This window comes from Lampetra fluviatilis, chromosome 15, assembly GCF_964198595.1.
Source record: "Lampetra fluviatilis chromosome 15, kcLamFluv1.1, whole genome shotgun sequence".
Taxonomy (NCBI): Eukaryota; Metazoa; Chordata; class Hyperoartia; order Petromyzontiformes; family Petromyzontidae; genus Lampetra; species Lampetra fluviatilis.
Window position 1 is genome coordinate 211263 of NC_136289.1, and position 13284 is coordinate 224546.

General features: G+C 51.8%; 1 protein-coding gene across 5 annotated transcripts in view; it reads left to right on the forward strand.

Moving 5' to 3' along the window:
• DIS3L2 (DIS3 like 3'-5' exoribonuclease 2) overlaps positions 1–13284 on the forward strand; it is a 68498-nt gene that overhangs the window by 13595 nt on the left and 41619 nt on the right. For all 5 annotated transcript variants that reach the window (XM_078862895.1, XM_078862894.1, XM_078862898.1 and 2 more), the window contains exon 5: positions 11738–11839. In XM_078862895.1, the coding sequence (XP_078719021.1) occupies positions 11738–11839 (102 nt within the window). The remainder of the gene's footprint in view (positions 1–11737; positions 11840–13284) is intronic.

Below are 13284 nucleotides of genomic sequence, written 5' to 3' on the forward strand. Positions count from 1 at the left end.
TGCTGCCTCATGAAGATCTTGTATGTATTAGCTCTGGTGTTGTTGCTACAAAAACTGTCAGAGATGACATACAAAGTGCTTGTGATAAAGGTGAAACAGCTCTGAAATTTTTCATCTAAGATCGAGTCCAGTCATCAAAAACAGACTTCTTCTCTCCAATAAAGTCCTTGAAGCTCACTACGTTTGGGGATCAAATGAAGAAATCATCCAAGACAAAAGATGGAAATCAAGTCATTCTAAAAAATGACAGGAGACTCTTTGCACGACTGTTAGTGATAAGTCAATCCCTGTCTGTAAACTTGAAAGAGATTCTGACAATCACTTGGCAATATCTCATCCCCGCTAGCAAGCACTGATGGTTCATTAGCCAAAACAAATAAGGCTGCTCTTCTAGCTTGTTTATAATCAAAGAACAAGGACTGTCATGTGAACAAGACTGTTGGTGATAATGGTGCTCTACTGATAGATGGCATGGCATTGATCAGGAGTCTCAAGAATATACCAGACACATTCAGTGAGCTTGCTGACGATCTTCTTCAACTTATGATTAAGATGGGTAGAAAGTTCAGTTCTCCAAGGGTCGATTTTGTCATTTATCGCTACCCGGCAGTGAGCATCAAAATGCTGAACGATCAAGACGTGCTGTTGCTGGACAACAATTACTGCAAATATACAGCATCAAGCAGAAGACTCCAAGTCAGTGGACCAAGTTTCTAGCCAGTGGTGAAAATAAAGAAGCCTTGACAGACTTTCTCTTTGAGACATGGAGAACTGTGCCTTTACAAGCAGCTGGAAAAGACATAGCTATCTTTGTGGCACACAGAAATGTATGTCATCAACTCACTCTTAAAGATGGCATTATGTCTGTCAAAGATGTAGAATCTTTGACTTGTGACCATGAAGAAGCTGACACGAGGCTCCTACTTCATGCAAAACATGCCTGGAGTTAACTTTATAATAAGATAATCATCCAGAGTCCTGACACTGATGTTGCTATCATTTCACTTTCAATAATGGCTAAGCTTCCCTCAGCAAAGATGTACTTTCTGACAGGAACAAAAGACAGGCAAAGAATGTTAGATCTCCAGGCTATTGGTTCTGCTTTGGGTCCTTCACTAACAGAGGCACTGATAGGACTACACACATTCACTGGCTGTGACTCAACTAGTTCCTTTTATGGGAAAGGAAAAAGAAACCACTAAATATAGTGTCTGGAAATGCAGAGTACATCAGCGCGTTTGTTGCTCTTGGGAGGCAATTTGAAATGGACAGCACCACATTTGTGACCATAGAACGTTTTATGTGTGAGCTGTATGGAGAAAAGGTATCAGATGTTAATTTGGCCAGATACAATAGGTTCTGTGTACAGGCCTCTTCCGAACAGGCATTACCTCCAACAAAGTGTAGGGCTGTTACAGAGAGCCCGTTATGCATGGCAGCCTATGGTAAACAAGCACAGTGGGCGGGGCTACGTCAGTGCACGGGCAGGTGCCCTCTACGACGTCCGCGCTTCGGACGTTACGATCCCCCGGGGCCCCACCCCTCAGGGAGGGGGGTGTATAAAAGGGGAATGTATCGGGAGGCTCGGGAGTGATGTTTAGCTAAAGAAGAGGAGGAGGAAGACGTCTGAGATAGAGCCCTGGACTCCCCCTGGTACGCCGTCCTTATCAGGACCGCGCAGGCTCGAGCCAGTGGCGTGGTACCAGAGCCAGTGCTGGTCTGGACTCTGGGTACCGGGCCCGACTGACCAGTGTCGGGCCAAGATAGCCTCCCCTAGCCCATTAGTGGAGGACTCAGAGGCAGGCTAAGGTTAGCCTAGAGGTGTGTCCTCAGATAGACGGGTGAGGGGGCCGATACCCCCTCAATTGTGTATGTCACAAAGTTGGTATTCAAATAAACAAGTGTGCCTCCAACTCCGGTGTCAACGAGTCGTAAGCGTTACTACATCTGGCGTCAGAAGTGAAACAAAGTACGAACATGGATACACGCCGGACGACTCGAGTCGGAGTACCAGGGGCGGAGGACACCGCTGCAGTTGGAGGGCCCGAGATGGCTGAAGATGCCATCGAGCAGCCGGGGCTGGGTGCATCCACGCCACAGCAGCTGGAGGAAGGGGAGCCGTCGACGGAGGGGCTGAGGCAGGCGCACGCGAAGCTGGCCGAGCTGCTGTACGCCGCAGCCGCCATGCTCGACAACATCACGTGGCTGGGGGCTGCGGGACCGCCACGAGGCGACAGCAGCCAACGACCACAGCGCCTTCCCGCCATTTCAACGGAGCAACATTTTGAAACTCCCGCCATCGCCGCAGCTGCTGTTGAGGGCGTGGCCGCTCTAAGCATCGCGTCCAACGGCGGGAGTACAGTGCCTGCCGCGTCACCACGGGTGCGACCGGCGATGCCATCGCTGCTTCGGGCCGACGCTGAGTCGAGTGAGGGAGACGAGGGAGCGCGATCGTCCTCTGCAGCCGCTGCCTTACATCAGCGACTGCCGCCGCTCAAAGAATTTGTGGGCGAGGAGGGCGACTGGGGCGGCTTCCAGCGGCGCTTCCTCGCTCACCAGGAGATGGCACAGTGGACAGACGCCGAGGCTCTCCGAGCACTGCCAGCACTCCTCGACAGCGACGCCCTCGCCACACTAACATCGGCAACGAAGGAGAGGCGTTCCACGCTGCGGAAGGCGATGCAAGTGCTGTCCGCTGTGTATGGGCCACCATCGGACTGTCGTCAACTCTTTTACGATCGCCAGCGGGGGACGAAGGAGTCGCCCCTGGCGTACCGTACAAGCCTCCTGGCGCTGGCAAAGGAAGCCTTTCCACGAATGGACGACGAGGGGATCGACGCCATGGTGACAGAAAAGATACTTTTGCTGGCGGACGACTTAGACATCGTCATTGTCGCACAGGACGATGCAGAAATGTGCTCCCTCCAAGCGGCCCGTCTCCTCCACGCAAACCTGTCCTCTCAACGACGGAAGGCCAGCAAGGCGGCGAGCGGGCGCGCCGTCGCTGCGGCCACCCTCCCGGCGGAAGAGGTTTGCGCCATCAACCATCGACGGCAGCACGGAGCGGGAGCGCGGGAGGACCGGGCCGGTTCAAGCCGTCTACAACGTCCATCGTCGCCACCAGCGCTTCCACGCTGTTATAACTGCGGCATCCGGGGCCACGTCGCCTCGGGGTGCCGCTCTCCTCGGCAGCGCGGGACGACACCTCAACGGGACGCCGGCCCTCGTCACAAGCTCCACCATCATAATCCGGCGAGTCGCGGCACCCCTCATGTTTGGCCCACGCACACGCCCGTCACACACTCGAACACCGCAGCGAAGGGGGGGCAAATATCGCGTACCATGGCACCAACACGCACTGCTCTGGGTACTCACATTGAACCCAGCCAGTGGTCCGTGTTGGCCCATCGGGTTGTAGCCGCGTCATCGGGGTCGTCGGCCGTTGTGGGTCACATCGATGGGGTCGAGGTGCGCATCCTGGTCGATACAGGGGCATCGGCGACCATTATTTCGGAGTTGATTTATAACATTCTCCCTGCCCAGAGCCGTCCTTTGATGCCTGTTAATGTACCATTCTTTGCTGCTAACGGGGGTTCACTTGGCATCATCGGACAAATTCGAGCCCAGATTTGTGTCGGGGATATTAAATTATCTGGGCCGATTTTTGTTTCCTCCTCGCTGGCGGTTCCGTGCCTGCTGGGGACGGATTTCCTGGCCAAAATGCCGATTAGGATATTAATCGACCAGGGATGCATTGAGCTCCCATCGGGCCGACGCATGGCGTTTCTGCCATCCCCCGCTACGAGCCGGACGGCGTTCGCGACGGTGCCGGCGTTCGTAGATAGAACGGTGCGCGTTCCTCCGGGGGCGCAAATGTTAATTCCTTTGAAACTTCGGCGGCCCTTCGCTAAGGGCATTGGGGCTCAAGGGGTTCTGCTGGGACCGTCTAGGGCCGGGGTCAGTGGACCTAATTTACTCCCGGCCCAGACCATAGTGAGAGGGGAAGGAGAACCCTTCATCGCGGTCCTCAATGTGGGCTCGCAGACGGTGGTGGTCCCACAGGGGACCGTGCTTGCTCACGCAACGCCGGTGCCCTGTGAGGAACCCGTCGCGAGTCATGTCGGCGCTGTCCCTGCACCGCGACCACATTCGGACAGCGATGAAGGGTGGCTCGAGGCGCTTTGCGCGGGATCGACGGACCTGTCAAATTTAGAGCGCCAACGTCTTAAGACACTACTGAGGGAATTTTCCGACGTTTTCAGTCGGGATAAATACGATTTGGGCTGCACTCATCTGCTGCGTCACCATATTGATACGGGTGACAGCGCGCCAATACGCCAGAATCCTTTTCGGTTGAGTCCCGCCGAAAAGGACCATGTCAAATCGGCTGTTGATGACATGCTAGCCGCCGACATCATTTCTCCCTCCAACAGCCCTTGGGGAGCGCCGATCGTCCTGGTTAAGAAGCAGGACGGTTCGTTGCGGTTTTGCGTTGACTTTCGGCGCCTTAATAAAATTACGGTTGCCGACGCATACCCGCTCCCACGGATGGACGAATCGCTTGACGCCTTGGCGGGAGCGCGATTCTTCTCCACATTGGACTTACTTTCGGGATTCTGGCAGCTTCCTCTGGACGATGATTCAAAGCCTAAAACTGCTTTCCGTACTCCGCACGGCCTGTTTCAATTCAACCGGTTGCCGATGGGCTTACACTCAGCGCCGGCAACTTTCCAGCGGTTGATGGAATTGGTTTTGGCTGGATTGCAATGGGAATCGTGCCTGATTTATTTGGATGACGTCATTGTCTTTGGCAAAACTTTTGAGGAACATCTCCAGAGGTTGCGGGCAGTTTTCCTAAAGATGCGGGCTGCTAATTTGAAATTTAAGCCCCAAAAATGCCATTTGTTACGCGAGTCGGTGCGTTATTTGGGGCACATCGTGGGGCGCTCAGGTATTTCTACCGATCCCGCCAAAACGCAGTGTGTTAGCTCCTGGCCGACTCCCACCTCAGTGGGAGAGGTTAGGAGTTTTATTGGGTTTGCGTCGTATTATAGACGCTTCGTCGCTAATTTTGCGACTATCGCCAAACCCCTACATGCTTTGACATCTAAAGGGGTTCGGTTCTGCTGGGGTCAGGAGGAGGAAGCTGCTTTTTGCTCCCTTCGGGACGCTTTGGTAAACGCTCCTCCCCTGATTTACCCTGATTTTTCAAAACCGTTCTTGCTCGACACCGATGCGAGCAACACGGGTATTGGGGGCGTGCTCTCCCAGGTGGTTGACGGCGTGGAACGTGTGGTTACGTACGGCAGTCGGGTGTTGTCTCCAGCGGAGCAACGGTATTGTGTCACCCGTAGGGAACTGTTGGCAATTGTCCATTTCGTCCAACAGTATCGCCCATATCTGTACGGTCGGCATTTCACCGTCCGCACAGATCATGCGGCACTGCAGTACGCCCTGAGGGTTCAACAGCCATCGGGACAATTGTCCCGATGGTTGGAGGTCCTCCAGGATTACGATTTCCAAACCACATACCGTAAGGGTGTTCGCCACACCAACGCGGACGCTCTATCACGCTTGCCAACCACCTCCGAGTGTGCATGCCTCCTGGGGTCTGGACGTTGCAGGCCTCCAGGGGACACATCGGTACCTGTCTTGGCGGCCGCCAACGACGACGATGCAATGGTTCCTAATTCGATCGAACAACAGGGCAAAGATTCCCTGTTGGGGTTGCCCGTCATTGAATGGGGGCGCCTCCAGATGGAGGATGTCTCCCTCCTCGGGTGGCGACGTCGCGTTGGCGGTGCGGCGGGGGGAAAAAGAGGTGCTTCCGACGCATGGGAAATGTGCCAAGGTCTGCTAATGCATTGGGACGGGAAGTCACGTCGACATCGGCTGGTTGTCCCTACTGGGTTGCGGGGTAGGGTGGTATGGGCCGCTCATGAGCGCCTCCTACACCTGGGGACCCAAAAGACTCTCGCCTTGCTGCAACTTGATTTTTACTGGCCTGGCATGACGAGGGATGTTGGGGATTTGTTGGGATCGTGCCCTCAATGTGCACAACGCAAACCGCCGGCACGGGAGTCTAACCCGCCCTTGCAATCGATCAAAGTGTCCAGGATAAACGAGCTGGTCGCTCTGGACATTTTGGGACCATTCCCCGCCACCCCCAGAGGGAATAGATATTTGTTGACGGGTGTCGAGTATTTTACATGCTGGCCTATGGCCTGGCCTCTGGCCAACCAGTCGGCAGCAGCCATCGTGGAGGCCTTTGTTCAGGGTTATGTCCTGGACAAAGGTGCTCCGGAGAGGCTGCTGACCGACCAGGGCAGAAATTTTTCCGGTAAACTACTCAGACAAGTCTGCGATCTCCTGGGCACAAAGAAAATTCGGACCTCCCCATATCACCCACAAACTGACGGGATGGTCGAACGTTTGCATCGCACCATCTCGTCCATGTTATCACAACAAGTTTCGGACTCGCAAACGGATTGGGACCTACAAATTCAGGGGGTCTTGGCGGCGTACCGGATGGCACCCCATGCGGCTACGGGGTTTTCTCCCTTTTACCTCATGTACGGCCGAGAACCAGACCCGCCTGTTCGTGCCCAGTTGCGGATCCCTGTGCCGCAGGGAAAAACTAATCTGGCTGACCACGTTAAATTTAATCTGGACAAATTGACCGAGGCACGGGATGCTGCAATGCAAAACTCTGACCTCCGTCAGAAGGCAAATGAGCGCCTCAGATTGAGTCGAGCGCACATGCTGCAGTGGAAGCCGGGGGACAAGGCATGGTTGCACTGCCCCCAGGTGCCACTGGCAACCTCCTCTAAACTGGTGCGGCCGTGGCGGGGCCCTGTGGAAGTGGTGGAGGTGTTACGTCCGCAGTGCGTGCGCATCAAGTGGGGGAAGCGGCGATGGTTCGTGCACCCCTCCAGATTAAAACCCTTCGCTGCGGTACACAACCCCACTTCACACGCGCGTGGCCAAACATGTGGGGGGGTCGGCCGACTTGCTGGGTCCGTCTCCGTCGCTCTCACCTAATGCCTTGCCGGCTGTGCCACCTTCAGGAGCATCAGGAGTGACGGGCTCACGCCCGATCACCCCTCCTGCGGATGCCGAGGGTCACGCGGAGTCAGAGGAATGCTCACCTCAAGACGGACAGTCGCCACCTGATGGTCCGCCACGCGGGGTTACCCCGTGTGAGGGGCCCGCTGCAAGGACGCGCGCTAAAATGCGCAAACTGTTGTGAGGCCGGAAAATGTGTACATAGCTGTTGTGTTTATTGGGTGTTGTGTGGATGGTGTGTTTCCCGCTCCTCGGATGTACATATGTTGGGTTCACCGTTTGTTGTGTGTGCGGGGTGGGTTCCCTGCTGGTTGTATATAAGCTGTTTTTTTTACGGAATTCGTATTTATTCGGGGGGGTGCGACGGGTTGGTTCTCATCTTGTTGTTGTGTCTTGTTCTGGTTCCTGTTATGGTTCAAAAAATAGTGAGGCACACGTGAGGGGGTGAAGGCACCTTTATTGTCAAATTTTTGTATGTTGGCAGCCGGGACGGCTGCATGCTATGTGGGGGGGAGTGATGTAGGGCTGTTACAGAGAGCCCGTTATGCATGGCAGCCTATGGTAAACAAGCACAGTGGGCGGGGCTACGTCAGTGCACGGGCAGGTGCCCTCTACGACGTCCGCGCTTCGGACGTTACGATCCCCCGGGGCCCCACCCCTCAGGGAGGGGGGGTGTATAAAAGGGGAATGTATCGGGAGGCTCGGGAGTGATGTTTAGCTAAAGAAGAGGAGGAGGAAGACGTCTGAGATAGAGCCCTGGACTCCCCCTGGTACGCCGTCCTTATCAGGACCGCGCAGGCTCGAGCCAGTGGCGTGGTACCAGAGCCAGAGCCAGTGCTGGTCTGGACTCTGGGTACCGGGCCCGACTGACCAGTGTCGGGCCAAGATAGCCTCCCCTAGCCCATTAGTGGAGGACTCAGAGGCAGGCTAAGGTTAGCCTAGAGGTGTGTCCTCAGATAGACGGGTGAGGGGGCCGATACCCCCTCAATTGTGTATGTCACAAAGTTGGTATTCAAATAAACAAGTGTGCCTCCAACTCCGGTGTCAACGAGTCGTAAGCGTTACTACAAAAGGATGCACTTTCAGAGCACTTCAAGCGTGCTAACTACCAAGCTGCAATCCACAGGAGAGCATTGGATCCTTTTATAAATGCTCCCAGTCCAGACGGCTTTGGATGGATTGTCAAGGATGGTGATTCATCTTCTTGGTTCTTTCGGTAAAGTCACTTCTACGTGACTTTACCGAAAGAACCAAGAAGATGAATCCCTGCAGTCACGAAAGCTTTAAATCAAAATTTAAGGATGGTGATCTCATCATATCATGGATGACTAAAGATCCAGCTCCTCAACAGATTTTGGGGTCACTCTACTGTGGGTGTAAGTCTGGTACTTGTACAGGTGGAAGGTGCTCATGCCACAAGGCTGGCCTGGCCTGCACTGACCTATGTAAATGTGTTCATTGTGACAATGTGAGATTAACTGAGGATATTGTTTCATGTGAATCTGATAGTGAGGACAGTGATCTTGATATTTAGTGATGTGTATATGATAATAAAATTAATATAGGACATATATATTTAATATAAATCAATTAAAATTAAATCTTGTTTACAATAATAATTCCTGTGAATATGTACATGTAGTGCAGTTACTGCTCGTGTATGCGAATTGACAATTCACCATTAAATGTGTTATTTTGAAAAGTGTTTTTTTAATATATATTATATTTTGGCTTAATTTTATTTGTTATTCAGATTTTACCTCAAATATTACCTTTGAATTGGAACAACATAATGAGAAGTAATTGGGATGTTAATGCTACAGTAGAAGTTTTCTTGATAATCTTATCATGTTTACTGTGCATAGATAGCAACTTCAGGTATATCACACATTTTAAACTGGTTTGTTTTGTACTTCAAGTGGTAATTCTGCATTTTTGGGTTTATATGATAAACAGGTTTGAAAGTGCAAAATTCCCTATGGTTTCCCTTTTTTTCAAAATGGGCACCTTTAGCATCATTTTTCTCAAAAACTGCAAGGTTGTGTGCGGAGAACTTTTTCCTAAGGAATCTCTATATATTTCTGATGTTAAATATAAAAAAGTAGGTAGTGCCCCACTTGGTGGAACGAAACCCTATTTCTAGGCCTCTTTTAGGCTACCGACAGCGGCCTACATTGCTCCAGAGGTGGTTCTCACTGTGACGTTCAGCTGATCAAGTTCATACAGGTGCACAATATTTTGCCACAGTGTGGCACAAGGGAAGGCCCACCATACATAGTGTCGCAATGCCAGCGCCCCACGAGCCAGCCAGCTGAGCCAGTAGACAATTCCATCAGTGCAACCTACTGGTTGTCTTCTCAAGGTGTTGACACTATGTCAGACCCCTGTTGGGCATCACTCCAAGGAAGGATGGGCTCTGGGTTGTGCTTGAGCAGCTGACCATTCAGACTATACTTTGAGCTCAAAGGTGGCTGGTGTTATAGAGGTCACATATACTGCAAACCATCTTCTACTTGACCTGAAGTCATCATTTTGTAGTGTCGTGAATACAGCCACAGTGCTGGAGGAGCGCCGGGTGCCTCGATTGGACGAGCTAAGGGCACGTGACCGGAAGCGGGCCTCGATTGGACTAGCTAAGGGCACGTGACCGGAAGTGGGCCTCGATTGGAGGAGTCAAGGGCAAGTGACCTGAAGCGGTGTCTCGATTGGAGGAGTTAAGGACACGTAGCCGGAAGTCAGGGCGCCATCCTTGATACAGCAAGGGGTGGGGCCGAGGCCAAGGGATAAATGGGGAGCGTGTTCGGGGAATTCGGGGCTCGTTTATGGGAATAAACTCAAGGGGCTGTCGGTCTTCGGTCTTCGCTCCTCGTTCGCTGTAGAGTCTTCGCTGGGGATCGTGGGTCAGGCAGCGTATGTGCTAGCTGGCCCGTTCGTTCAGCTAACTCGCACACAGATAGCGAACAGTCTAGGAACAGTCTAGCCACACTTTATTGTAGAACTCGGTGATTAGTGAGGTTGTATATTAACCGCGTTGCCTTAACAATAGTGTGTGCGCCTATGTAATAACACACTACAATTTTTTTCAGTCAGCTACCATGGCCAGGTCACTGTTCAATGTAACTTCAAGGCTGCCAAAGTCTAAAGCTTGGTGTTGCGACGATGTTATCTGCATACACAATTCGTCATGACATTGTAATTGGTAGGTCGTTGATGTAAATGTAATAAAGGACTCTTGCACTGGGTCTGTCTCCGTTGTCCTTTATTGTGGTTCTTACAACTTTGCCCGCACGGCGTCTCGCTCAGAGTCTCCTCCGTCTCCCGCTCGGCAGCCCCACTGCTGCCGCCGCTCCCGCAGACTTGCTGCGGGCTCCCAATACAGCCCCGCTGCTGGCTTTCCACTCAGCCTCTCCGCCTCCGACCTGCAGCCCCACGGCTGCTCTCTATGCAGCCCCGCTGCTGGCTCCCCTGGTCTCCTCCGTGCCCGGACACCGCTGGCCAACCATGCCGAGTCCCGACCTGTGGCGATCACGCCACTTCCCACCTCCTGCCCTGCATGGCCTCCTGTCTTTATTCCCACACTCTCCTCTCGCTCTTCCGGTTCCTGCCCTTAAAAGCACTCCCTCTCCCCACGTGACCCAACTCCTCCCACCTGTTACGTCATATCCGCGAGGCCGTTTACGCTCGCATTACATAAATATTGAATTGTGTTGGGGCAAGAACGGACTCCTGAGATCGTCCATTCTTTTGCATCTCCAAGTAGCTCAACATGTTCTTCATGTGCACTTGGAAGCAGCAACATTTGAGAAGCTCGGTGATGTACCCTTCTGAGCATGGCAGGACTTGTGACAGCTTTTACAGCAGTTTGTGGTGCCAAACTGTATTACATGCTTCTGTGTGGTCCAGAAACACTGCACCTGTTTTGGAATGTCAGAGGAAACCATGGTCAATAAATGTTAGTGCCAAGTGCTCAAGATGTTATTGACAGTAGGTGAGATACCTTTCAGCACCGATCACTCCAGAAGCTTAAGAAACACACTCAAAAAGAAGATGGGCCCATAACTATCGAGGACATTCATGTCCCCTCCCTGACTTCAAGAGTGCAATGGCGCTTGGCCCTTCTCCAGAATTTGGGGAAATAATTCGGATATGCAGTCGGACATGGGACAATACTGTGTGTGCTCTATGCGCTACTCGGCAGGCTGCGTTGTCGTGCGGTTTCGCTCTGCGCGTAATTTTTTTTTGGCAACTCATCTACTGCCGCATAAAGCGAAGGAAACCTGTAGCTGGGAACGCCCTGCCTCATCATCTGAAATATGGGTCTTCCTGCAGACAATTTATTTTAGTATTGTGTACAATGGCTGATTAAAAAAATCAAGAAATATTTATTTGCCAATAGTCCTGGGACAGTGAGCTGAAGTATACGGAGTGCTATCCGCACAGCCCAGGAACCTGTGCCTGGGCGAGAAGTGTAACTGTAGTCACGTGTCAGCTGGCATCACAAAGATTTGCCTGCTGACTGCAGCTTTGTTTCACTGGATGTGGCTGGGTACTCGCGGGGGACACGGCGAGAAAGTTCCTGCATTAGCCCCCAAAATGTTGTTTGTGGAAGTTATTTGTATACTGCATCAGGAGACCGAGTTGCAAAGTGAAATTTTACCGATATTGTTTTTAGGATGGAACCGGTGACATCTTTGTGGATGGGATGGAGAACAGGAACCGAGCTCTGAATGGTGACGTGGTGGTGGTTCACATTTACCCAAGAGAACAATGGAAGGTACTCGCTTAATCTCTTCAATACTGCTTCTGGAGTACTCTTATTAAAACATACAGTATGTTTTTGAGATCAATGCTATGTTGGGCAAACAGGATGAATGATCAGCAGGAGAGTAAAAGAACACCAAATAAATATTAAGTACTCCCAAATGCTACTGTCGGTAGTGGCAGAACACGCGTGCCAACAAGGACACTCAATTGATTTTACTAATGTTGAAGTTCTGTGCAAAACTAGTTACTACTGGTCAAGACTAATTAGAGAATCTATCGAAATTGAGAGTCTCCCTGTATGTCCCTCTCTCTTATGTCTCTTTGTGTGTATGTGTGTGTCTCTCTCTGTGCCACTTTGTGTGTGCGTGTCTCTCTATCAGAATCAGAAAGGGTTTTATTCGCCATGAAAGTTTGCACGGACAAGGAATTTACTTTGGCAGGAAGGTGCATACATTCAACATATAGGAATCTTGAATCTTAAATAAGTGGTGTACAAGTCTAACTATACTAAAGGTATACTAAAGGTAAAGTCTAACTAATACAAAGGGGCTAAAGTATGTAAGAAAATTTAATAAAACAAAATATAAAATAGCTATAATATACAATATAAAAATACAAATAGGGTAACATAGTGCAAATATGGCAAGATGTCATTGTGCAAATAAAGTGTTAAAGTCAGTGTGAGCCCTTGGCCTTGTTGAAGAGGCCAGCAGCGGATGGGAAGAAACTGTTTTTGTGGCGTGAGGTTTTGGTCCTGATGGGCCGCAGCCTTCTGCCGGAGGGGAGTAGCTGGAACAGAGAGTGTCCAGGGTGGGAGGAGTCGGCCACAATATTCCTTGCTCGCCTCAGGGTCCTCGAGGAATTTGTGTGTGTGGGTGTGTCTTTCTGCGTGTCTCTGTGTGTGTCTCTCTAGGTGTGTCTCTCTCTGTGTCTTTGTGTGTGTCTCTGTGTGTGCCTCTCTCTGTGTGTGTGTGTCTGTGTGTGTGGCCTGGTGGGGAGCGGTAGTGTAGCGGTTAGCGCGCTGCACTACGAACCTGGCGACCCGGGTTCGATTCCCGCTCACGGCAAACACCAGTGACGATTATCTGAACCGGTCCTGGGCCTCCCCTAGGTCGACTCGGCCTCAAATGAGTACCTGGTGCGGTGTGTAAACATCGCCGCTAGGGAGACAAAGGCGATCGGGCGTGGTGCTGGCCACCCACCCCCTCGTGTATCGTTCCGGCCTTCATAGGTGCTCGCTAACAGCACTTGCCCCTACAGTCTGTTAAGGCTATACGGGGGATCTTTGATCTTTGTGGCCTGGCACAAGCGTTGTGGTGACGTCACCGCCACTTAGTGGCGAATGGCGGTTGTTGTTGTGTGTGTCTCTGTGTGTGGGTGTGCCTCTCGGTGTGTGTCTCTCTCTCCTTCCCTCGATGTGGTGTTGTCCCTCGTTTTGTTTCCCTCGTTTTCTAA